General features: G+C 37.4%; 1 protein-coding gene across 1 annotated transcript; it reads right to left on the reverse strand.

Moving 5' to 3' along the window:
- Positions 1–456: 456 nt before the first annotated feature.
- Positions 457–27,866, reverse strand: LOC134794901 (probable cytochrome P450 301a1, mitochondrial). The gene is made up of 8 exons (XM_063766746.1): positions 27,289–27,866; positions 6,068–6,261; positions 5,382–5,583; positions 4,728–4,890; positions 2,757–2,926; positions 2,325–2,403; positions 1,681–1,878; positions 457–653 (listed from the first exon to the last, which is right to left on the reverse strand). Exons 1-8 carry the CDS (start codon positions 27,816–27,818, stop codon positions 546–548), a joined length of 1,644 nt encoding a protein of 547 aa, XP_063622816.1. The 5' UTR covers positions 27,819–27,866; the 3' UTR covers positions 457–545.
- Positions 27,867–27,947: the final 81 nt, after the last annotated feature.

The following is a 27,947-nucleotide window of genomic DNA, read 5'->3' on the forward strand; positions in this document are numbered from 1 at the left end:
ACTATAAACTAATTGTTAAGAATGTTCTACTGTTTGATTAAAAATATTTTACGGCGATTAAGTATCTGATACTACCGCGTTTTTTGCGGTAAATCTTGTTTTCAAATTACATGAAATATTCATACTATGCGATCTATTGCACTTATTTCTGTAAGTACCTATATTAAATGAATTATAATTACTTAATTAGATATCCTGTTCAGGAAAGTTTAAGACCTAGAGCTAGAAGAGAGATGAATCGCAATAAAGTGTAATATTATTTACCGGTATTTTAACTATCGAGAACAAGAGGCTTATTCAAATTGCAATAGCAGTGTGTATTCAAGTTACGATTGTCGTTTTTACCAATGTTTGTCATCTTGGCTAGGCCCCCTGTGTGCAACTTGTCAAATCACGTGACCACGCATTGCGTCGCTCTGCCAAGTCAACAGACCTTTCCTTTAATTCTAGGTATATTAAATTTGTGTTACATATATGGGTAACTACCATACTTAACCATTCGTAATCCTTATTACAACTACATAAGGTCTACTAACAGTCAGTGCTTATCGTTCAATCATGCGCAGACGCAGAGGGCCATCCGGCGCGTACATGAAGGTGACCGCATAGTCGAGGGGCTCGTGGTGGTATTCTAGCCGGTATCGCCGGATCAACTGTGGATAGAAAAATATTTGTTAAAAATTACTTTATTAGGTACAGTTACAGGCTTTAATTGTTGAGCCATTTAGGGTTTACTCCATTGAATATTTCATACCGTTAGTATTGAAAACCAAGTTAGCTTGAGTCCTAAATGGCTTGACATCTAAAAGACACAAAAATTAAAGGAAAATTTGAGGGTTTTAAAACTGTTTCCTACAATAGCTGTCGCCTGCTTCGTTACGTTACATGTTAATTATTAATGTTTACATACTGTTTTGACAGAATAACTTACCCTATTTTGAGTATTCGAAGAATGGAGATATAGAAAATGGATCAGATGTTGGATACACGAATATTTATTTTTCGGGGTTAAGATTAAGTATTTATTTCTTTACCTTGTCACCTATGGTAATAAATGTCTATCTAGGTATCTAACAGTGTATTGTATAGTAGCAGATTGTAAATGAACCGTAGATAAGAACAAATCTAATAAACGAAATATCATAAGTATTTATGGGCCAAGCGCGTGGAAAGGTTTTAGAGCTTCGTTAAATATCTTAGCACGTTTGCATGAATGATGTAATATAAGATCTGTAATTACCTTAGCCAGCAAAACTTGTATCTCTAAATCAGCGAACCGCCGTCCCAAGCAGATCCTGGCTCCAAATCCATAGGACAGGGACGCGAAGGAATGTAGCCGCCCGTCGCCCTCTAGCCAACGCTCGGGCTTGAACACCAGCGGGTTGGACACGAACTGCTCGATTTTGCCTCTCACTAGAATGCTGGCCTGCTTGTTAATATATATCGAGACTATTTAGTACCTTAGCCAGCAGAACTTGTATCTCCAAGTCAGCGAACCGCCGTCTCAAGCAGATCCTGGCACCGAAGCCATAGGGCAGGGACACGAAGGAATGTAGCCGCCCGTCGCCCTCTAGCCAACGCTCGGGCTTGAACTCCAGCGGGTTGGACACGAACTGCTCGATTTTGCCTCTCACTAGAATGCTGGCCTGCTTGTTAATATATATCAAGAGTATTTAGTACCTTAGCCAGCAGAACTTGTATCTCCAAGTCAGCGAACCGCCGTCCCAAGCAGATCCTAGCTCCAAATCCATAGGGCAGGGACGCGAAGGAATGTAGCCGCCCGTCGCCCTCTAGCCAACGCTCGGGCTTGAACTCCAGCGGGTTGGACACGAATTGCTCCATGTTGCCGGTCACTATGGTGGGGAATACCACTTGAACCTGGAAGGAATATGTGATTTGATATGTGACCAAACAAGGCTATTTACGAGTCAGGCTCTACTGTAGTAGGGAGCTAAAGTTAACATACTTCCGTAGGCCATAACGAAAGATTGTTAAGAATTTCCCTTCTTTTTTTTATATGATTTAATATGCATGAGATTTAAGACGTAAATAATGTTTTTTTTATCTAGAGTCAGGCCAAGAAAAGTCTGAAGTGGCTTTGATAGCCCACGCAGTGCAAGTGTTATTTTAAACGTCAAACTTCTATAAATTTATGATATATAAATAACACTTACACTGCGTGGGCTACCAAATCCGCTGCAAACTTTTCTTAGTCCGACTCTATCAGAAATTACTATTAAACTAAAAATGTATCATTTCAAAGATACTAGAAAAAAAAATAGGAGTCAGTAATAACAATTAAAAATAATGATTAATTTACTTACCCCCTTAGGAATATGGTATCCGCAAATGACATCGTCTTCTTGCAAAGTACGCCCATTGCCAATGACAGTTGAATACATTCTGCAAAAATAAAATATATTGTTATTGTTTAAAACGTATAATTTCTGAAATAGATCAAAATACTAATAATTTATGAAAAAAGCTAATAGAGTCGCACCGCCGGCGACGAAATGATTGGACGTTTATTCGCTTTAACGCTTTCCAACATGTGTCCAACTCAGTGCAGAGTTAGGAGACTGTACTCTAGCTTAATTGTTTACCTGAAAGCTTAAAGTGGTAAAAATATCTGACTCTGCTCAGAGGCATTTATTTCACTGGATAAAAACGCCTGCATAAATAATTCAGCCGTAACAACTGTGAAATTACTGTAGTTGTTACGTTGCTATTTTGGGTACAATAATATCAGAACTTACCTAAATACTTCTCTAACGAAGGCTTTAGTGTAATGCAGCTTATCCAGATCCGCATAATTGATGGGTTTACTAGGATCAGGGAAGACTCGTGCGATCTCCTCCGCCATCTTTTCTTGCTGCGGCAGACGAGTGGCCGCTTGGTATAGAATTGAGCAGACAGCCATTGATATCTGGAATGGAGCAAATCGTATTTCTTTAGCAAATAATCCATATTGAAATTGTCTCTGAATGATGAATTTACTACTGACTTTTGTTTACATAGGGTAAACCCTCCAGTGAATGAACACCCCCCAGTGAATGAACAAAATCACGTTTTTTGTCTAAAATAAGAAATATAGCAATTTCTACCACTTGTCGTATTTTTTTTCTTATTAACAACTCTATTTCCTATGCAATTTCAACCCCTGCTAAATTTATTTTCGACCAGTTTGAACGTGACTGGCGTTTGAAGTTTACGTATTTCTGGTTTTGAAGTTTTGTATGCAAAAATTATATCCCAGATAAGAACAGTGTACGTTTGGAGCAACATATGAAGTGCTTATTTAATGTTTACCTGTACAAAGTTTGGTTATTTGGTTAGATTAAGAGTTAAACCTTCTATAAATGTACACTTTGTCGACGTATTATGTGATTAAGTCTTTATTTTTTATAGTTCCAATACTGGCTTATCAAATGTTCTGAAACCAGTAAATGAACGGTGTGTTCATTTACTGGTGTCGTCTACATTTAATTTTTTTTCTAAATTTATGTGTAAACGAATTGGTATTGAGCTTGTTTTTTGTGATCCTGCATAGAAAATGATTCTGATTCTTTCAGCCAGTATTGGAACAAACAAAATTTCTATAGTCCATTTACTGGATTTTTCATGCCTATGTATGAACAATACAACATTTGGGGTGTTCATTTATAAGATTTCTACTAATTCTATGTTTGAACAATGTAACCACGAACAATGCAATGACAAGTTTATTATTTTAAGCATTATTTGCTAATCCTAACTTCTTTCATCAGAATGTGCTGATTGTTTCTTGTTTTAAAGATTGATTCTCTTTTTATTAATAATATGTAATAGGTTCTGGTGAATAACCATCATTTTATTACATTCTAATCTATTTGAAATCAATATGGAGGGGATAAAAATATATGAACGCTTTCGCTATACCTACTAAAATAGAGCTGGAAACGTTTAAAAATGTTAGAAGTGTTAAAAATGTTTTTTTAAAGCTGATTAAAAATATCTAAATGATGTTCATTCACTGGATTTTGCGGTGTTCATTCACTAGTTTGTATGTTCATTCATTAGGTTTTTGGGTACTTTTTGATAAATTCTGCTATAACTCAAAAACTATGAAAGTAATAAAAAATCGCAGAAATTACTTTCTTATTTATTAAATGAGGATTCATTAAATTGCAGATAATTATTGAAATTATTAATGAATGCTGAGAAATGATTTTTCAAACTTGGATAATGCCTTAAGTGTTCATTCACTGGAGGTCTTACCCTAGTTAGCAAGTTCTATAGAATGCCACTTTAGTTCTAATGAAATAAAACTAAAAAAGTTAAAGCGAGAGTGTAGCAATGACAAATTTGTTTTAATTTAATTTTTTTAACTTACATAAAGTTAAATAAAGGCAATTTTTTAACGATAACTAAATAAAATGTTTGTATCTTTGTTTCATGTCGGCAATTTCAAAAGTGCCTTTTTTGAGTAAAATTAATGTTTTTATTTAAGGAAAAATGTAAAACGAATAATCTTACAAAAACATTTAACGTTAATTGCCTGTGTTAAAATTCCCCTAACTAAAGAATGAGATGGTAAAAGGTACACGTTACTAGAAATATATTAGTTTTATTTCTTTTATCATATGACTGGTCCTAAATTCCTAATGTATGCCTTGCACATATAATTACGAAATAATAATCCATCATCTAAAGTGATCAAAGGTAAATAATAAACTGGGAAAACTAACCGTGTCAATTCCCACAAGAATGAGGTCAAGCGCCATGATGGTGGCTATCTTGGGGTCGCCTTCACTGGCCAGGACTCGCTCTAGTAGGGACAAGTCGTTTTCGGAGGTCACTTTCTTGGTCTTTAGCCTTTCCAACGCTTCGTTTATGTATTTTGAGCACAACCTGAAATAAAAACCACAAAATCAAGTAATAATGACCTAGATTAAAAATAATTTAATGCATTGGAATTATTTTCCAAATATTGATTGGGTTCATCTAATTATTATCTTCTTAACTTTCCAATAATTCTTACAATAATCTTAATCCTCATTTATCCTTCAACTCTCGTAAATTTAAGTTTTTTTTTAGTTTTTGGACACGTTTGCTCATTAAAGTGGCCATCGGCAAGGTTTTTAATTTTAAGTAGCAATTCCTTCAAATAAAGCGTGATCAAACAAAGTTCCATCGCATAAATCGAAATTAGAAGATGGTGTATATGTATCCTTATCGTTTGGTAGTAATGGAGTGACAGAGAGATACACGAAATTTGACTTACAAAGGTTGCAGTAGGCCTTGGCTTTTAGGAGCAGCAACTATGCAACCCTTCTGTGGAGTATTGTTGCAGGCGTCACCACCAATGTGGTATTAAGTAAGACTTGTATTTTGCTACTTACTCGACAAAGAAGTTCATATTATTAACATATTTCGTCCACAGCGGCGTCGGTATATACCGCCAGTACGGCGCCTTCAGTTCCAACACAGCGACGTTCCTCAGTGCGAATTTTGCCGCGTCTATAATGCGTTGCGGCTCAGATTCTTTGGTCAGCTCGGATGATAGGCAGCCAAGTCGCGTGTCGAGCGCTACTCGTCCGATACCTGGAATATAGATGGCGTTGTTGTTAATTTATGAAACTCTGTGTTATGAAAGAATGTAATGTTACTAATTTTAAAGATTTATTAAAGATCAAGAGTTTCGTATATATTAAAACGCTGTGTATCTCATAATTATTGTAGAATTTGGATAAATCGATGTTATATTCTATCGTGTCTGTATTTTTAGCATTTCAGCTTCAGTCGTATGACTATCACCATCACTGTAATTTTAAGCCTGTAAACGTGTGTATTAATAATTGAATATTTCATTGTCACGGGCACAACATTACGGTGATAAGGAAATTAAGGCATTTTTGGCATGTTTATTAATTACAACGCAACCTACTTTTAACTTTTTGAATCTTGGTAAAGACTCGTGGGTAATGCAGTAGACAGAGACACGGGACGTTTTTCAATAGGGCCATGTTTTCAAAGGGGCAAAGGGATATTTTTCGAGTGGGACATTATAGATCCAGATAAAACTTACACTCCAATGACCACCGATGAATATCGTTGTCGAACTCATGAGGCAGGTCCCCTTGCTCGTCTCTGGCGTTCTCCATGTACTTGATGAAGTCTTCAGTAACGGTCTCAATGGGGGCCACGTATTTCTTCACGGTTTGGGGCTGGAGGATCGGGCGTTGGACTTTTGAGCGGAACTGGCGCCATTTCTCGCCATGTCTGAAATGAATGAGGAAGGTCAGTCAGGATTACGTAGTAAAGTTGTACTTTGGTGGTGGAATGAAAAGATGAATGAAAAAAGTTTTAAGAATAAATTTAGGTGACTTCTTCTTCTTGGTCGTGACCTTATGTCTGAGGGTCGTGACTCCTATGGGGTATTCTTTATGCTCTCCAGGCCTCTCGATCTTCGGCCATCTGCATCGTTGCCTGGAGCGAAGTCTGGGTAATATTCTGGACCACATCTGACCATCTACTGGGTGCACGCCCTCTACTCCTTCGTCCGTCGACACTCCCGGTGATAATGCGCCTTTCTAGCGTGTCCGTGCCGCGTCTGACTGTGTACGTCTGATTTTGGTGACTATTAGGTAGGTGCAGTAATATTTGTGCTAATATCTGGTGAACTTTTTACCTCTATCTCAGGAATATTAGCTGTACTATCATTTAAATTCCTCTTTTAAGCATTTATTTTACCTTGTATAGTTCAGTTCATCATTGTTAATATCAATAAATATGATTCCTTTTTTGCATTGCGTCACGGAAAATCTTAACAATGCAGTGTTAATTAAAACATATCTACTTCGATACTATACCTACTCATGGTTAGATACGACTTTTTAAATACGCCGACATTTAATAGCTGTTTATTCAAAAGTTAAACTTCAAAAGGCATTATGTCCAAAGAAATGACGAACCCATCGTGCCTTTATTTTTAAGTGATTTTTAACAAGACCTTATATGGGATCTTATTTCGTATTCCTCATGCGATTTTTGCGTTCTCTCGGTGATGGTCATTTGTTTGACTTAGCCTTGTCGGAAATTCCATGTAGGTACGTTGAATGTACGTTAAAGTACCTTTTGTTAACACGTTGAACATACTTACAACTTGAATGGGAGATGTGTTAATGGATATACATTTTTGTAAACACTGACGCATCCTTAGGTATCCCCTTTAAGCCTTATTGAGCCTTAGTGTGGAACTAGGTAAAACTTCGATTTAATGGCGGCGGATAGATTCTTATGACTCTTTACGTGGTTATTCTTTTCGATTTATTTATTTAATCGTATGGCATTATATTATACAGAAACAGAGAAAACATAAATAACCATTAATTTTGATGGTGATTGTACATGGAGTAGGTAGGTACTCCACCAGACTGTATCTAATAGTAGCTCTGAGGGCCTAATACCGCGAACCACGTTCGACGTTTTGCCTCTCTATCTTGAATTTCTGATACAATTCCGATTCAATTGATTTGCAAATTCATCAATACCTACATATTGTCTCGAAATGTGAAAGCCGGTGGGAATCGAGTTCCCTGGAAACTCAGAGGGCCTACCCCGAACCACGTTTGACTTGTTGCCTCCCTGTCACACTTACGTACGAATTTACAAGTAAGACAGCTGTCTTTTGCATTCAATTGAATTGGAATTGTATCAGAAATTCAAGATTATTATCTCAAGTTCTCAAACAAACGTAAGATGTGTCTCGAAAGCATAGTCAATAGTAATCATAAAGCCAACATTACTGTTGACCTGCGAAGTATGTTCAGCAAACACTCAAACAAATGTTACGTAGAATAAACACTATGCCTATACTAAAGCTGATAGCTATAACAACTTTGTCAGTAGAAAAAGGCGCGAAATTCAAATTTTCTATTAGACAATTACCCTTCGCGCCTACATTTTTTTTAAATTAGCCGCTTTTTTCTACTGACGGAAATGGCTTGACAGACTTTATATCCAACATGTTGAGAGTAAGTCCTTATAGAAGGTATTTTAAATGTGTTATTTGTTATTGCAAGCATACGTAAACTTTAAAGTTAAAAATATCAGCTTCCGCAGGATAACCTTTTCTAAAAATTAAAAAAAAAACTACGTTATACAGGCAAAGCCACAAACATCCCTACTAATATGATTGGATTATATTATAAACTCTATTATTTGCGTAAGCCAACCTTCATTGCGGTTGTCCTGATGTATCGACTACAAGCTATAGTATAAACAACATTATTTGCGGTATTTGACACATCGCTCCTTGAGAAACATAACGTCATTATCCAAAAAATGGGGTTTTTGAGTTAATAACGCCATCTAGCTCGTATGATCGTAACGCACGCAATACGAAGACACCTATCGCCCTAGCTCTATTAGAACCGCCAGAGGGCGCTAATGTCGTTATGGCGAATAGAGGGAATAGGTGCCTGTCTCATAGGAACAATGTCATTCAAGGGAAATAAATTGTATTTTATTGCTTAGTGACGGTTTTCTATGAGATTTAATGGTAAGTACGTCAATTTACATAAGAAATAGTGTATCTATACGTACTATGTCACTTTAAACTTATAATATGGTATCAAAATCAAAACTCAATTTAAAGCAATATCGTACTTTTCCCTTTAAGGACACTTGTACTTTTGAATTTAATAGAATAGAATAACGTTTTGAAATAAGTAAAGTGACATTATACCTATAATGACGGTTTTGCTTAAAACTTAAAGCCATAATGCTGACTAAAAATAAAAACGTACTGTTCTTTTACTTTAAGTGACATTGTGATTTTAACAAGCTGACAGAAGTTTTAGCAGGTCGATCGTCATTATCTGTGTAGTGTCAATATGCTAGCTTAGTTTACCATAGCGACAGTTGGCATGCTTAAGTGAAAAATGTCGTTTTAAGCTTAAAGCCACTACAACTGGTACAGAACGCTTATAACGGTGTGGTTAATGAATGTCACTCGTTGTTTAATGTCACTGTGTTGTATTTTTTCTATAAGGTTCATAATAGAGTTGTATTATGGGTACCTACTAGACGACTATTTATAATTAGATAGATATAGCCACATTACGAGCCCTATTGATCTAACTTTGGAACTAGGTTGGTATGTGTAAGATTCCCATATTTATTAATTATAATATAATATTATTTCTGTGTTGTGTGATACTTTTTCATTCATCAAAATTAGCAAGTTATTTTTGTGATGTCTGTTATGTTCCAATTTTATTTCTGACAAGGTGACACAAAACACACATTAATTATTATTATCACTAGGTAGGTACTTACCTATTAATTACCCATAAAACTATTGTTCTCTTACAGTAGAAAATGTCTCAATGTGTCTTGAATGACAAAAAAGTTTAAAGCTATTTTAATAAAGTTAATACTACTGTTTTAGTTGAAACTGTTAATAAAGTTAATACTTATGATGATGAAGAATTCGTACCTCCTTCAGAAGAGCTAGTTCTAATAACGTAATGTGTCGCTTGTGAGTTTTTTGTTGTTTTTCCGGGTTGGTTTAATTTTGCTACTGGCTGTTTCTAAAGTATTTATAATGTTGTTATTTTGAATTTGAACTTCTGAATGTGTATTTGTGGTATCTCTTCTTGTAAGGTGTCAAAATTACTTCGTAATTCTAAGTTAAACTGATCGTGGTTACAAATAACCCTAGTAGCATTTTCGTTGGGGCCCACGGTGCCAACGGTAGGGAAAACGTTGGGATGAGGTTCGTTCCGTAGCCAACATTAAAATTTGTATTGGCCCACCATCGCATTTACCAACATTCGCTGTGGCATAGATGCCCAACAATGGGCCTTTGTGTATTTTGGTACCGTTGGCTAAACAACGATATCATCCGATGGCCCAATGATGACAAATATCGCATTTACCAACATTGGCAGTGGCAGTGATGCCCAACAATGGGCCTTTGTGTATTTTGGTAACGTTGGCTAAACAACAATAATATTAGTTGGCCCAATGATGGCATATATCGCATTTACCAACATTGGCAGTGGCAGTGATGCCCAACAATGGGCCTTTGTGTATTTTGGTAACGTTGGCTAATCAACGATATCATCCGATGGCCCAATGATGACAAATATCGCATTTACCAACATTGGCTGTGGCACTGATGCCCAACAACGGGCCATTGTGTATTTTGGTAACGTTGGCTAAACAACGATAATATTAGTTGGCCCAATGATGACATATATCGCATTTACCAACATTGGCAGTGGCAGTGATGCCCAACAATGGGCCTTTGTGTATTTTGCTACCGTTCGCTAAACAACGATAACATTCGTTGGCCCAATGGTGACAAATACCACATTTACCAACATTAGCTGTGGCACGGATGCCCAACAATGGGCCTTTGTGTATTTTGCTACCGTTCGCTAAACAACGATAACATTCGTTGACCCAATGGAGACAAATACCGCATTTACCAACATTGGCTGTGGCACGGATGCCCGACAATGGGCCTCTGTGTATTTTGGTAACGTTGGCTAATCAACGATATCATCCGATGGCCCAATGATGACAAATATCGCATTTACCAACATTGGCTGTGGCACTGATGCCCAACAACGGGCCTTTGTGTAATTTGGTAACGTTGGCTAAACAACGATAATATTAGTTGGCCCAATGATGACAAATACCGCATTTACCAACATTGGCTGTGGCACGGATGCCCGACAATGGGCCTCTGTGTATTTTGGTAACGTTGGCTAATCAACGATATCATCCGATGGCCCAATGATGACAAATATCGCATTTACCAACATTGGCTGTGGCACTGATGCCCAACAATGGGCATTTGCTATTTTGGTAACGTTGGCTAATCAACGATATCATCCGATGGCCCAATGACGACAAATGTCACATTTACCAACATTGGCTGTAGCATTGATGCCCAACAATGGGCCTTTGTGTATTTTGGTAACGTTGGCTAATCAACGATATCATCCGATGGTCCACTGATGACAAATATCGCATTTACCAACATTGGCTGTGGCACTGATGCCCAACAATGGGCCTCCTTTGTTTACTTTGGTAACGTTGGCTAATCAACGATATCATCCGATGGCCCAATGACGACAAATGTCGCATTTACCAACATTGGCTGTGGAACTTTGCTTGTGGCGTCACTAGATGGCGTTACTGTCTCCAAACATCGAAGTTATAGTTATTTTCTCGATTATTCCGGATATAATCATAATATTTTTTTAAAGTAACTTATAAATCTAATAGCTATAACTATAAAATTTATACATTAATGTAAAAAAATGTATTTTACCAACATTTTCTCAATTTAAATCTCAAAAAACATAAATCTCGCTTACGAAGTTTTGAAGTGCGGTTAGTATATATACAAATTAGAGTGTATAGTAAGTGTACTTGCTTCGGCAGTACATATACTAAAATTGGAACGATACAGAGAAGATTAACAACAACTGGTGCCTAGGACCTTCATGTGGGTATACATACAACCAATGCCTACCGTAGTGTAATTGTAATATTTATCAGCAAAGGCCCAACGTCGTATTACACAACCACTTACCTAACGTAGGGTAACTGTAGGACTCGTAAACAAATGCCCATTACATAATTAGACTGTAGGCCCACTATAAATTACACAACGATTTACCTATGGTAGTATTGTAAGAATCCTACACAAGACCCAACGTTAAAGTTACAATGTTGGCCCTTTGTGGGACAAGCTGTGTTGGGCCTCCAACCTGGTGCACGACTACCTACCGACCTACCTGACTTGCCGTTGGGTAATTGTTGAATTTGCAAACAGAAGCACAACGAAAAAATTGCCCTTTTTTATTTTTTTGCAGTTGGCCCTACAGCAAGCCATACGGCCAAATGTAACAATTAACCAACCATCAAACAAATGTGTATAGGCCCAACCACGGCCCAACCAAAACCACAACCGTTGAATAATTGTATGATTTATTTAAATAGGCCCAACGAAAAAATTACTCTAATGGCCCTCTGTTGGGAATCTTCAGGAGGGCCTTTGTCGAGGGCCCTCCAGCAAATCGTACGGCCAAATGTAACAATTAACCAACCATCAAACAAATGTGTATAGGCCCAACCACGGCCCAACCAAAACCACCACCGTTGAATAATTGTATGATTTATTTAAATAGGCCCAACGAAAAAATTACTCTTATGGCCCTCTGTTGGGAATCTTCGGGAGGGCCTTTGTCGAGGGCCCTCCAGCAAATCGTACGGCCAAATATAACGGTTGCCCAACTAATACGTAAACAAAGGCCCAACCAAATCCCTACAAGAAAATGCTATTAGGGAAGAGTGTGTTTCTGTTTAGGTGTTTTGCCTATTTATGTGCTTACGGTGGATTTAAGTCTTAAACTTTATTTTTGCTCTCACGGGTCTGTGATCGGAACTAAATTTAAACCTATTGATGTACCTAATACCTACATAAATAAATATCTAATTAAACTTTTGTCAGATGAAAATATTATTATATAAGTAGTCAATTTCGTGTGTGATATTGCGCCAGGTGAAGTCCAGGTCCAGCGACTTTGAAGTTTTTTTTTTGAGAAAGAAGGAATTACTTATCTACGTTCATGTTTCGACCAAAGGTAAATGGAATAGACCTAGAACTACGGTCGTTTCTGCTGCCAAGGCCATATGTGGTCCAACTATGTATGTGTGCTTGATCTGACTTCACCAAGGACAATGGTCCATGTTTCCTGCTTTTCATCAGTAATACTCTTCAATCTTATCATCGCAATGTGTAGATGTTGATGCGTAGGCTTTGATTGCGGTTAAGGTAGGTATATAGCTTTGGGATTTGGGATATGCTTAACGTCAACACAGCCACCTTGTCGGAGTAATTTGATAATCCGACAATGTTGTCCTGCCACTTCTTTTTGACGACAAAGTGTGTGGGTATCTTCCGCCGGGTAGTTTCAAAGTAGCGCCAATAACAGAAAAGCTAACAGAAAAACGTCTGAGGTGGTACGGTCATGTACAGAGGCGTCCTGTAGACTACATGGTTAAGGTAGCGCTCGATATTTCAACGACGAAGCGAGGACGTCGAAGACCACCTGCCACCTGGCTGACGACGGTTCAGCGAAACCTGAAAGACCTCAATATAGACGCCGACGTTGCACTCAATCGTGCAGAATGGAGGAAAAGAACAGGGAAAGCCGACCCCAAGTAAATGAGAACAAGGCCTAGCAGGATGATGATGACGTGGGTATCTTCCGCCCGGGGATTCTTAGCACCACTTTTACAGGGTACTTAGCACCGTAACGAGGAGTCGTACATGTCAAATGAGATTGGGCCATAAGCCCACCATGCTGGTTCAGTGCGGGTTGGTGGATCGCCAGAGGCTTGTTTGGTATTCCACAGGGTGACCACGCGCAGGAGAGGCTGGTCTGGGGTCCGTTACATAACATTCGGGCCCCTTACATCGCATCCCCCAATTATTATCCTCCCCTTTGTTTATTTACTTTGGTAATTTTTGATCGTAAAAATATAGCCAAACAAAACAAGCTAAGAATACTCTAGTTTTAAAGAAAAACTAGTCTGATTTGCTAATTTTTTAAGACTGAAAGTCGCTTACTTTAGTAAATATTAATTAACATCCATATAAAATGATTCTATTTGCGCTTTTTCTTTGAAATAAACGTTAAGTTATATCAAATAACTGGATATAGTGTCACTGTTCCATAAATTGAATCAATATTGCGAAGTCGTCATGTGACATTAAGCAAAACTAAACGGAATAGTGACATTACAATTTTCTTTTAATTGAATTATTTTAGAAATTAAACAAAAAAAACACAGTTTACTCAAATGACTCACAAGATTAGTTTAAAATCTAACAAAATATAGCAAAAAACTCTTTCTTTTATCTCTAGTACGGCAGTTTTAGACGTTTGAAGATTTCGAAAATTTTAAGCTCTGTACCCAAAAAACATGTTTTTCGCTTAATGACACTGTGTTTCTCAAGGAGCGACATTATGACTGACGTATATAGAGATGTAACTAACGCAAATCGATTGTCACAGCAAGCGATTACGATTGGATGGCACGTAGACTGAGGTATCGAATTGTGATGTATAATGAATTTTTATTTAAGATTTAAATTATATGGTTTTCCCGCAAGGTAAATGCATTTAATACACCGACCGAGTAGGTCGCACCCTAAACTAACTGGGGATCTATTTTAAAGTTTATTTATGTTATTTCTGTGTCAAATTTGTTGTCTGTTAGGTGACGATAAATATATCCACATTTACAGTTAATTATCCACCTTTTCCTTATTTTTATTAAAAGAAAATTGAAAAATTCATATCGATTTACTTAGACGACTACCGATTCATAACGGTGGTGGCCGGCCAACCCTAAAATAAAAAAAAAAAGACGTAGAACGTAAACGTTCGCAGTGCAGTTGTTTTCCTTTGTGATTTCGATGTGCAAGACATTTTACATAGTATTGCTGTTGTGAGTGACAGACGTCAAATACCGCAAATAATGTTGTTTATACTATAACTAAAACCTAGTACTTACACTACTTACCTACTAACCCACGGTCCTACTATCAGAACTGCAACACAAAATGTTCTTGAGTAGAGTGAGAAAGTAATTAACGTAGGCATAACTATTTCACTCTAACAGGTAGCTGCATCCTGCTTTAACCTTAAAAAAACCTAATCGCCTGTGAACCTAGGTTTAACGAATTCGGAAATACGTTCAAGAAATCCCCATATTTCAGCTACAAAAGAATATCTATTGATCTAAACAGATATCTCGATCTAGATACATATAATATGATTATGTAAAAGATCACATCATATCCGTTTAGAAGTCCAACACACATAGGTATGTAGTACCTACATAATATACAGGGTGATTCATGAGACGTGAGCAGGACTAAGCCTACACAATCAGTTAATGTTAATGAATCGTTCACCTCAATATTTAAGTAAAACAATCACTTTTTTTCTGTTGTTAAACTTTTTGGTAAGGACAAATTTATTTATCTACAACAAAGACATATGTAACTTCGTATAAGACGAATAAAGTCTAAGGAAAAAACGTGCCTCGGAATTCAAGTAAAAGTCATTCTCGAATAGATGCCGCATACACCTTTAGCCTATCCTCGGCTAGATGGCGTGACGACACCGTTTCATATTTAACCATTTTAACACATAGATATCAGTGAATGAACATGGATCAAAATTATATAAAAATAATAAAATCATTTATCCATATATATACAGTTTTTGATAGCTTTATACGTTTTCATTTTGAGTTTTAGTCGTGTGTCGATAGATGGCAGTAAATTTACTGTGACTACAAAATTTGCAATGACAGGACCCCTCTATACTATCTATTCTTTTTGTCTACAATCATGGACACCCTACAACATTTAACTAAAGATAAAACCTTTGTAACCGTTATGACATGTCACACTTAGCGAGATACGATTTTTTTAATGTAATCAGACTGATGACAGTAATGACATTCAATTTGGCACTTGTAATCTTAGAGGATATAACCAACGGAGACGCCATGTCTAAAATTTTCGGTACAAAATAGTCTGTCATTTTTTGCGGGGGAGGGGCACATCAAATGTATAGGTACGTCATGTCAGATAAACGTCAGTCCATACATATGGTTGACATGTGGTTGACCATTGGCCGCCTATTTTCGACAGAGGGGAACGCCTGTTAATGGCGGCTCCATTGTTAATTACTCCGAGCTTGTAATGGATAAAACGAAGAGGGTGACCATAAATGTCGTCAATAAATTAAAACTTTTTTAAAACAGTATAAAATAAATTAAAGTTAATCTCACAAATACTGGTACGAAACAGTTGCTTATAACTTACTGTATGCGTATTAGGCTTGATCCTGCTCACGTCTCATGAATCATCCTGTATGTGTGTTGGTATTATCTATGCAAACAATAAGTATTTGGTCTTTTACACATCAGTCACGTATAATTCCCTCATTCTTATGACTTGATACATCTCTACTCCAAGGGAATACTGAGTCTACGTGTGTGCTTGCTTACATTAGGGCTTGTGCACAAATCACGCGAGGTTCGATAGGGGTGGGGGGGTCACGAAAGAAATCACGATAGATCACGTGGGGGGGGTATAAGGAAACCAGTGAACGAAACTAAGAAAAAAAACCTACCACATGAGTAGATACTTTCTCTGCACTTCAAAATAGCGAGTATATTTAACGAAAATAGAAAAATAAACAAGATTTTCTATATACAAAACTTAAAATTAGGTCGAATGTAAAAATTCTAAACAAATACACGTGAGGTTGTGTGGGGGGAATGGGGTTGCCAAAAACCACACCAAATATCACCAAGGGGGAGGGGGGGTCAAAAAGTTGCCAAAAACACCTCGCGTGATTTGTGCACAACCCCTTATTTGTATTACGAATAATACATTTAGATCTAACAACTTATCGTCTAAGTTTGGTATTCCACCTGTCCAATTTTTTGGTCCAATGTGCATTGCGTCTCACTCTCTCACTAAGCGAAATGTGAGACGCAAATACACAGTGGACAAAGAAGATTGACAGGTGGAATACCACCCTAACTTCGGCTTGCCTTTTCTCATAATTATTCAATATTCTATAATGATAATGAACGCTAGTGACTTACTGCCGTATTCGAACTTCAAGATATTCACAAGAGACGACACGTACTAGATCCATTCTAGATACGTTATAGTTTAGATATCAACTAGTTCTCTTTTGCAGCGCAATTCGGGCAACCAATGTCACTTTTACGTTAGATAGAGTAAGATATCTATTAGATGTGAATTGGATCTCTAAGTCATATCCTGTGGAAATCGTTCAAGAGTATCTCCAGAATCGCGCAAATGTAAACTTGACAGGTTAGATCTTAAACATATCGTTATCGTATCTTGGTGATGTCTAAAAGATATCTAATAGATGTCTATTTCAAAATCCGAATCGGGCCTTTCCTTCCGATATTTAGTTTATTCCTGTTCATTTATTTCCAAATGTGACCTTTGTATATGAAACATATAAGATAGGTATCGATAAACTTAATATCGGAAGGAAGTCACTAGAGTTGCCTCGTTCGTGCTAGAAAAATCTCATTGTTGAATCATGAACGACAATATTATTAGGATTAAATAATATTGCTCGATGAAACAAATGTCGAAAATTTAAAGGGCCATATGTACCTACTGTACCGGGGCCAGCCCGGTCTAGCGTGAGTCATCCTTTAATCATACCTTAGTAAGTTAGTATCTGGTAATATTGTACCTAAATATAATCATCACATTAAGTTTCTCGCCCGTGCAGCATGTGCCAATGTCCTTCCCATTTATAATTTTATACGATGGTGCGTTGCGAAATGTCGGGCCAACTAAGATTAACCTGCGGTTTTGCAACCGAGGCCCTGTCTTGGAGTTGTGTGCGTGTTATATAAACTAAATGTTTTTTGTATCTACAAAAATAGAAGAAACTAAAACCCTTATTCATAAAACTTTACGAGCCCGATTTAGTTCAATTATGTTTTATCCCTTTCTGACAAATACATAAGTCAAAATGACAGATAAAGACAAACGATTAGTTGCTAATTGAGGTTTGTTGCGCGTTTATGAAGGGTTAGTATGTATGGTTTATTTCTGTTATCTTGGTCATTAAGGATAATAACGAGTGGCCTAACGGACCTAACCTAACAGAAGGAGGTGGCTAAAGTTACTTTTAATACTTATACTAGTACTTTACCTTGTAGCACCATGACACAAAAAACAAAAATGTAAATAATAGCATGAAATCTAAGTTAAAATACTGTTTAACTTTTATTTCAGTTTAAGGATGACACACGCTAGACCGGGCCGTGCCCGGACCGAGGCGTCCGACATGTATAATATTCGTCCGATATGATATTGTTTGTATTTTTTTGTACCGTTTGTTCTTCTTTCTTCACATAGCGTGATAAAACGACAAATCAGCGGTCGTCTATGTACTGTCTCTTATTTAATATTCATAAGGTACTATTCTTATACAAACATTGTAGGTATACGAGACAAAGAAAACCTCTCTAAATAAAGAAGGGCAACCGGTCAAAAATCCGTTATAAGATCCGTATGTAGGGTTACCACTAACCAAACATTATATAATTTTTCATTTCTCATGCTCTGAAAGAGGGTCATTGTTGTTCTAAAAGCTGTGCAGAGAATTATACGTTTCTGCACTAGAGCATTTTAATATTTTTTTTTACGATAAGCAATTTAAATTTGGGTATAGGTAAATGGATTTGTTATACAATTTCCGTTCTGATATTTGACTCCCCATTCAATAAATAACGATACTTTTGCCTAAATTGCTAATTGAAAGTACCCTCAAAAATACTATAAAAATGTATACTTAGTCATGTTTTAAAAAAAACACATGCATTTTACTTTCCTCGTATTCAAAATGAAAAGTAGAGTGTTTAACTCGGGTGAAAGGCATCATTTCAGCCTCGGATTTTTTTTTTTTTTTTTTTTTTTTTTTTTTTTTTTTTTTTTTTTTTTTTTGTCATCATACATGTCATCGTGAAACTTAAGTCATTGTCAATAGAGGTGACAGCAAGGTGTCATCTATTGGGCATTAGCATGTCGAACACTAGTACGTTTACCTTACCTATGCAATAGTTCTCAAGAAATGGTGTAATAACTATTTTCACGGTAAAATTGGTAAAAATAATATACCTACCTACCACGAGTTTTCTTGGTTTTACCCTACCTAACCTATAGGTATCGGCACTAGAGTTGAGGTCATGCACACAACAACTTAGGCACAGCAAAGTTCAGGAATTCTGCCGTGGAATACAGAAAAGAATGATAAGCTCCACAGCCAACTGCAAGATTGATCAAAAAATTCCTTAAAAGTAGTTATAAATATCATTACGTAAATTATAAATTACATTCACCCATTTGTTAATGAGTACCTTTTTTGTAATTAGTACTGTAGCTGTGTGTGTATTCATTCCCCTCAACTCTCCTGCCACCATATACGAGTAGGTACGCAGTTCTGCGTGCTTGTCACGACGCTGATAGGCACGCGAGATCGTTGACGCTTTCGCCCTGCTTCACATGTGGGTCACATATCACGCAGTTCTAACAACATTGGAGCATTGGCCTTCTGTTTACGCATGCCTTATGTTAGAATCACGTTAGATTAGAACAGTGGTTGGTAACCGGTGGTTCATTTACCATGAACCACCGATGGGCCTTGAAATCACCACGCTTAAAAAAAGAATTTTAAAACTGTGCCTTTAAATCGATAGCGTAAGTAGTTATCGAGATATTTAGCGATGTGACAGACAGACCCCGGACAGACAGAGACGCACCCTAAAACTGTTTAAAGGGGCCCACTGATTAACAGTCCGCCGGACGGAATCGGCCTGTCAGAACAAAAAGTTGACAGTTCCGAACAACTGACAGGCAGATATAGGGTTGCCAGATGGTCGGGATTTGGCGGGATTCTCCCGATTTTTAGTATGTGTTCCCGATTCCCAACCTAGTGAAAACTGTCCCGAAAAACAGCTTCACGTTATAAAACAATAATTTCATGTTCCGAACTGTCGTCGAGCGAGCAAGCGACCCGCGTCGAGCGCGTAGCTAACGTAGTGCCAATAATGTAAAATATCGTTGTTTTTAATACAATTACATACTTTAATTTGAATTGATATTTTTTCCCGATAATAGCGCCTTTCGATCTGGCAACCCTAGGCAGATACCATCCGCCGGACTGTTAATCAGTGGGCCCCTTAACAGCGATAGGACTGCTCGGACTGCTAGGAGTAGTGAGCTCCCTGTCACACTTATACGAATTTACAAGTATGACAGAGAGGCAACACGTCGAACGTGGTTCGCGGTCTGAGCGCATCCGAACAATTGAATGATATTTCACTCCATTCCACTGGCGATGGTCACTTGTGTGTTCTGTTAGTTCACATTGTAAAATTACTGCATAACCATAACCCAAGGTCAACGCCAGTCATTCAAAGAGAGTTCTCACAATTTGCGCGCCTTCGCTAAAATGATATGACGGCATTGTTTCTAACGTTGTTTATGTCACAGTTGTGAACTTGAAACTAATAAACAATGTCCGCCGACCCCTGACCAACTGAACAAAAATTCAGAAAAAAAAATGGGATATCTTATAAGAACAACAAGAATGGGATATTTTATTTTGGGTAGTTCCATTTCATAACTTTGACGATAAACAGGAAATCCCACCTCACCCCGTAGTCCCTCGTATTTGGGGTGAGTTGGGTTTTCATACAAAGGTGATTTTGGAAGATTGTTGGATCGATTTTTTAGCTCAATTTTATTGGAATACATTATTTTTGTAGCAGTAGCCTTAAAATCCCATCTCACTCCCCGTTCATCCCTTCTCTCCCCATTCATAACCCAACTCTCCCCGCGAACCATACTCACCCCATTTTACGGTACGCACAGTAAACGCAGCGTTTTGCGTTTTCAGTTTTCGCCATACTTTATTTATAAGGCGTTCATGTTTTTAAATCAATTTCATAAAATGAGGAGAGGTCTTAATTCGTGAAATGTGATCAGCCCTTAAAAATGTATTGTGACATATTGTAAAGGCACAGGTACCTACTATAGGTACTATTATGTAACACCAGACGCATGCGTACACAGATCAGATAAATTTTAAATGTCCGTTGAATTGTCTTGTCGCTAAAAGATTATAGCTAAAGATCTGCACAATACTGCATTGTTATTATGCGAACTGTGTGAACGATGATGATGAGGAGTTCTTATATACCCACTAAGAGTGATGTAGATTGAAGCATTTACACAAGTAAAGATTAATATGATATTTGATACAGGGGGTATTTAATTTTTTTTTAAGAAATCGGTAAAGAGATCGGTCAGTCCGTTGGAGAGCTACGATGCTACAGACAGACATACAGACATTGGCGTCAAACATATAACACCCCTTATATTAGGGTTAAAGATGTGACTTTTGCAATAAAAACGTAACTTATGACTCAAGAGCTCTGGCAATACGTTCAGGTGCTGAAGCGCCTTTCCGATATCGGATGTCGGAAGGCGCAGAATAATTATATGCAACAGAGTATAATAACTTAACTAACTAACTGAGTAACTTATATATTTCTTGTCCATAAAAATGACCTTTTTCTAAAACCTGTTTGACCCATTCTACGGATATTTATACTTTTCCATTTATACAGACTGGTTTGATAGTCTAGACGTGTTATCTTTATATATTTATACTAAAACATTTATTTATGCTCATAAAATTATGTCGATATGGCTCGGTTTTATGTAAGTAAATAAATATACAATTTCTATAATTCAATTGGCAATTGCAATCTCATTCTAACTTTCAATTGAGGTGGTTCACATAAAGTTCGCTGGAATCGAGAGTTATCGAAAAGGCATTAATTTCCGGGGCCCATCTTAATTATTTTACCTACATAAAGGATGACTCACGCTAGACCGGGCCGGGCGGGAGGCGTCCGACATGTTATTTTCTATGAGACAGCTGATCGGTGATCACGTGGTGCTTTCCATAGAAAACGAATCGCCGGAAGCTCCGGCCTGGTCTAGCGTAATAAGCCATCCTTAGGGCTCATTAATTTAGACGATGCGAGAATTCGCATGCGAGTTTAATTACATTGCGGGTTTTGATCGGTCGGTCGAATTGGACGTAACCAAAAGTCCGCAATGTAACTAAAATCGCATGCGAGTTCGCGTGCCGTCTATATCAGCCTACGCCTAATTATTACGGCCTTCAGACCCACAACCAATGTTAACTCGAGCATCCTCTAAACCCAATAAGGCGTGCTAATTCCAAAGACACTAGGCGATAAATACAAAACTAACACAATGAATACGTTTGCATCTCACTGTCATCGAATTTAGCACATTTAGCATCTACTAGCTAACTGTTACCAGCATTGTGTACAGTGATGCAGCATTTTTGCTACACCAAGGTCAAGAACACATATTAAACACACATTTATAGACGATCGATCGACCGAGATTTATAGATTTATAGACGGTCGAAACGTCGGTAAATAAAGCTAGGTACTTAGGTACTTACTTAATAAAATAAATTCGTGATAGACGCGTCTATAAATGTTAATAGTTACGAGTAATAGATATGTGTTCAAAACACGAAAATTTTAAATATACCTACCAAGGTCAAGAAGTTATCTAATTGTAAGATTAGGCCTAAGATTAGCGTTCGAAGTAGGGTTGCCAACCGTACTATATTATATAGTATTGTACTATATTTTGGCTCTCTGTACGTCTGTACTATATACTTTTGGAAAAACATATAGTACGCTAAAATACTATATTTCCGATTAAACGTATATTACACTCATGTTTAGTATTTTATCTGAAAGTACTATATTTTTTTGGAATGTACTATATTTTTATTCTTTATTCTGGAAAAAAAAATATTTCCACCAAAAAAAAGTTGGCAACCCTAGTTCGAAGGCCGGATTCAAAAGTGCTAAACGGAATTTAATGAGGCAGGTCATTTTAGGGTTCCGTACCCTAAGGGTAAAAACGGGACCCTATTAGTAAGACTCCTGTCCGCTTGTTTGTCACCAGGCTGTATCTCACGAACCGTGATAGCTAGACAGTTAAAATGTTCACTCTTGATGTATTTCTGTTGCCGGTATAACAACAAATACTAAAAAGTACGGAACCCTCGGTGGGCGAATCCGACTACCTTCGCGTCGGTAGTAAGCAATTGCCGTCGCTTATGGACACCTGTAACCAGTAGGGCTACCGCCAATACCGAAAATCGTCAATTGCGGGCATTTTTCTCTGTCACTCTAATTACGCCTTCATTGGAGTAAAAGAGTAAGATCCCCGCAATTTGCGAATTTCGGTTTTCGCGGTAGCCCCTCAGAGGGGTTGCAATTGCGTGGGCGGCCTTTATGTTGAACTCCCATTTTAAAGGCCGCTCTTTTCTTGATAGTCCTGATTTTCGTATCGGTCCAGAAATTACTATTAGCTTATTTTAAAGGGTCATGTGAAAAATCTCTATTGATTAATTTAATCTTAGTGTATGAGTGATTTGCAATAAATTTGTACATAGTTAAGCACCTGTAATTAGTCAAAAGTTAATAGATTCCATTGTGTTACTTTACGACAATTAAGCCATTTTTATTTAAATTATATGCAGCATAAAAAAAACGTATGTTTCGTAACACAATTAAATCAATAAACTTAAGACTAATCATTGCTTCTTAACTACGCTAATTATGTAAAAAAAAAATTGCAAATCACTCTTAGGGATGACTCACACTAGACCGGGCCGTGGCCGGGCCGGGGCGCCCAACAATCCCAGCATGTCATTTTCCATGACATTCTCATCGGTTCTATGACTGATCGGTGATCACGTGGTGCTTTACATAGAAAACGAAGCTCCGCGGAAGCTCCGGCCCGGCCACGGCCCGGTCTATTAACGTGAGTCATCCTTTATGACTCACTAATTTTGCTTCGTCTTAATAAAATATGTAGGTATGTATTGAGGTTATCCGCCGTATACAATAATTACATAATCACTATCGTAATACAATAATTACGAGATCGGAATCGCAATTATTAAAAAAAATTTATTACGATTGGCATTTTTTGCTACTAATTTTAGGGTTCCGTACCCAAAGGGTAAAAACGGGACCCTATTACTAAGACTCCGCTGTCCGTCCGTCCGTCTGTCTGTCTGTCACCAGGCTGTATCTCATGCAGGAACCGTGATAGCTAGGCAGTTAAATTTTCACAGATGATGTATTTCTGTTGCCGCTATAACAACAAATACTAAAAACAGAATATACCTAATAAATATTTTAGTGGGGCTCCCATACAACAAACGTGATTTTATTGCCGATTTTTGCGTAATGGTACGGAACCCTTCGTGCGCGAGTCCGACTCGCACTTGACAGATTTTTTTTTCTTAGACCCTATTAAAACTCCGTTAGTGGGATTCGTTACAAAACAACAATTTCACCCGTCGGTCGGCTTTCTCATGCTACTACTTATATACTTTCCCGACGATCAAGTGACTCTAGATGCTTAGTAGTTTGTTTAGAACATTGTAACTATTGAGTACAATTTGTTTACGATATTATTAAACTTAAACAAAGATATCAAATATCATATTCATATCTACCAAAAAACGCACTTAATTAAATTAAGTGAGTGGGCTTTCCATAATTAACTAAAATAACTTTTTACATTACCCATTCGAAAAGGGCTTTTTCTTCCCTGTTAGGAGGGATCAAAGTGGCCCTTTTCTTCCCTGCTAGGAGGGATCAAAGTAACACTTTTCTGATCTAGCACACTATTTTTAAATTTTTTTGCGCATTTTTTTTTAGGTTAAATAATCTGTTTAAGCATCAGATTGTGTCAACACTAAGATTTTTTTATGTTCCTCAATGTAGTTGATGTGAAAAGCATTACTTATGTGTCACACGGTATCAAAATTATTTCGTCTTGGGCGTTAACACTTGAATCTCTCATTGCGCTCAGGTTTCTACTTTAGAAGTCCTTGACGGAAATATATCATTTTGATCCCTTGTAACACAAACTACTATTTATTCCCTGCTAGGAGGGATCAAAGTGGCACTTGTCTTCCCTGCTATATAACTATGAAGTGATGATTTTCTGTTCTAAGACACTATTTTATTTGCATAATCTTTCCATTACGCTTATTTTTCGGATTAAAACCAGTACTTGGCATTTTAAGGTTTATACTCAAGCTGTTAATACTTTTTTTTCCTTAAAGGCCTTAAACTCGGCTTCCAAGGTCCCAAACTGTAAAGTAGTTAAGTAGTATTAAAATGACTAGCGTCGGTTAACGTCGCAAACCTCGTATCTCCTCCAAAGAAGTTAAGAGACTTGCAACTTTAAATATTGTTAGCTAAAGTTGCAAACTTGTTAACTCCTTTGGAGGAAATAAGAGGTTTGCGATTTTAGCCGACGATAGTATACCTACGTTGCGTGCTGAATGCAACTGGTGTCAAGGGGAGGCATAATAGTTAATACAAGATGTTTAACTATGCATGTTAAGCACTGAGGCCCTTTACCGCGAAAAACGAAAATCGAAACTTTATCTGTCTCTCTAGATATCGCTTGAATAAGCAAGAGCGATAGATAGGCAAATAACCAAAATTTCGATATTCGGTTTTCGCCGTAGCACGTACGGTCAGGCAAGAAAGTGGTCTACCACTTTTCGACTCTATCAATCAGATGATAGAGTCGAAAAGTGGTAGACCACTTTCTTGGTTGACCGTACGTAATGGAAAGTTAAGGGGAAAAACGATGAGAATCAATTTTTACCTACCATTTTATTTCGTCAATATTTGAAGTTCCCTATAATTTGATGAAATTGTGGTGAAAAATAGTACTATTTTGATAGCATACGCAGTGCAAGTGTTATTTATATATTTATACGTCATAATTTCATAGAAGTTTGACGTTTAAAATAACACTTGCACTGACTGTGCTGTCAAAATCGTTGCAGACTTTTCTTGGTCTAACTCTAGCTGTAACACGAGCAAATAATTATGTCGTATAATGGCCTGTTATGTATAATTTTTCCCTAGATTCCGTCATTTATTTTTTCTTTTTAAATAACTGAGGTAAGGTCAGCAAATTAAGTAATACAGCTGGTGATCTTGATCTAGCTTCGAATTCGGATGTAAGTATGATTCATAACCTTCATAACATCATAACATAATACGTCTGAAATAAGTCTAACCTTTTTATTTTAAGGCGCTCGTAAAACCAGGAAATTAAAAGGGGACAAAAGATATATATTATTTCGCGAAACTTGAGAGGAAAGAAATGGTCATCGCACGGGTTTTTTTAAACTTTAATTTCAATTGCTCTGAAAATATGCTTTTGTTTAAAATTTGCTCGATCCCTTAGCAATTTATTATATTTTATATTAACATTATACTGCTTTCCTTTACAAAGCGGGAAAACGGTAAAATCGGCTAACGTATAGCGCTACGAAAACGTTGGCAGTGAATGCGTTACGTCTAATAATAAAAAAATAAAAACTACAACCTTACGTTAGCGTCCTCTTAAAAGTACCGATTAGTCTTTTTCGGCCTAGACATACAAGAATGAGATATACTTAGTGCTTTTCCTCTTTACGTACTTAATGCTAACTTAAGACAAGTAGGTAGGTGGGCGTTTTCACTTAACATACAATTAACAACCAGTTAGCAGTCATCACAAAATTGACCGCAATTGACGGCTAGACGTAACTTAAACATATTAACTTAAGTCGTGCTTTAAACATAACTTAAGTCGTGCTTTAAGTAGGCACAAGTTAAAATGAAAATTCCCGCGTAGGTACCTGATCAATTTACTAGGTAATGTTTTTGTCTTTATACTAAATATTCTAAATAAAGTACCTACTTAGGTAACCTACTTAAGTAGGCTGTATGTGTCGTTTCCAAACAAAAAGTCCCTCATTGTCGCTTGGCATAAGGACGCCTTAACAAGTTATTCGTATAAAGGTACAATCAAATCTCGTCCTTATGGTAATCGTCGAGTAGATTATACTCTGATCAAAATAAATATACAACCTGCGTCATCGTTATAAAATGTCTGGGCAGAAAGTGAAAGTATCAAATTAAGAAGCAGAGAAACTTTTGAACCACATTAGTAACGGCATTTAATGTGATGACGTCACGGTACGTGAAAATACTGGTTATGTGCCTAATTTTTAAATAATGACAAATAATCGAAGAAAATTAGCAAGTAAGGTACCTTTAGGTACCTATACCTAGGTGTCCTAGGTACGAATAAAGGTTTGGTAGGTACCACCTGACCTTAAAATTATCTACAGTGTCGTAGGAATTTCTTATTTTATTAGGTATTGTCTCAAGTATATGGGAATTTATATGCACCTAGTTACGTATAATAATACCTATATAGTTTATCAGTTTAACCAGACTTAAAAAAAGGAGGTTCACAATTCGTAGGAACCTTTTTTAAGGGGCAAGCTTTCTTTAGTGATCCAAAATTTAAATGGATTTCGATTATTTAGTAGTGAATAATTATATCCAAAATAACAATCATGTTATCTTTGCCCATTTTAAAATTAATGTGGGATGTGGATTAATTACTTTCCATTATTTTATCGCTCACTGGCAAAACTTTAATGAACATAGATGCAACAAAATTAATAAATAAGTACTTACACCCCCACAACTCCTGGCAGCTCTCCGAAGAAGTCCTTCCTGACCTCCGACTTATACTTCACCAGGCACGGCATAGCTGGTCTGAATGGCGTCGGACCCTCGCGCCTATACATCCTCTCAATCTCGTCAGCATCGTACACAAACAACAAATCCGGACGTCCGATCAAACCACCCAATCGGACAATCCGACCATATTTATCCAGGAATGACTTCGTCACTTTCGCGAACTGGGATATATCGAACTGACCGATCACGGGCACCATACGCCACGTATTCCCCAAAATCGGAATCGGTTTAGGCCCCGGCACTTCGGAGTAAGGTTTGGCGTTAGCGAAAATTTCTTCGCTAACCTCAGCTGTTGGGGCTATTTGGGAACGCTGCCGTTTCGAAAACGGGCAGCCCGTGGTTGCGTATCGAACATTTTTTGTGGCGAAAGTTTGGTACGTCTTGAGCAGGGAACGACCCATGGCGGTTAAGGCCGCGCTGTCGACTGAGCGCTGCGCGGTCCACAGTACCGTTGTGCCGGTCATGGTCGGCTATCTCATAAACTGGATAGCAGTGTACGTTTTTTTGCCGTTCTCTTTTCAATGTGGGATTTTAAATATAGCTGATTACCGAGATCCGGCCTTCAAAATGCAGGTGTTAATATTTGTTCTTGC

The sequence above is a fragment of the Cydia splendana genome, chromosome 11 (assembly GCF_910591565.1).
Source record: "Cydia splendana chromosome 11, ilCydSple1.2, whole genome shotgun sequence".
In the NCBI taxonomy this organism is placed as follows: domain Eukaryota; kingdom Metazoa; phylum Arthropoda; class Insecta; order Lepidoptera; family Tortricidae; genus Cydia; species Cydia splendana.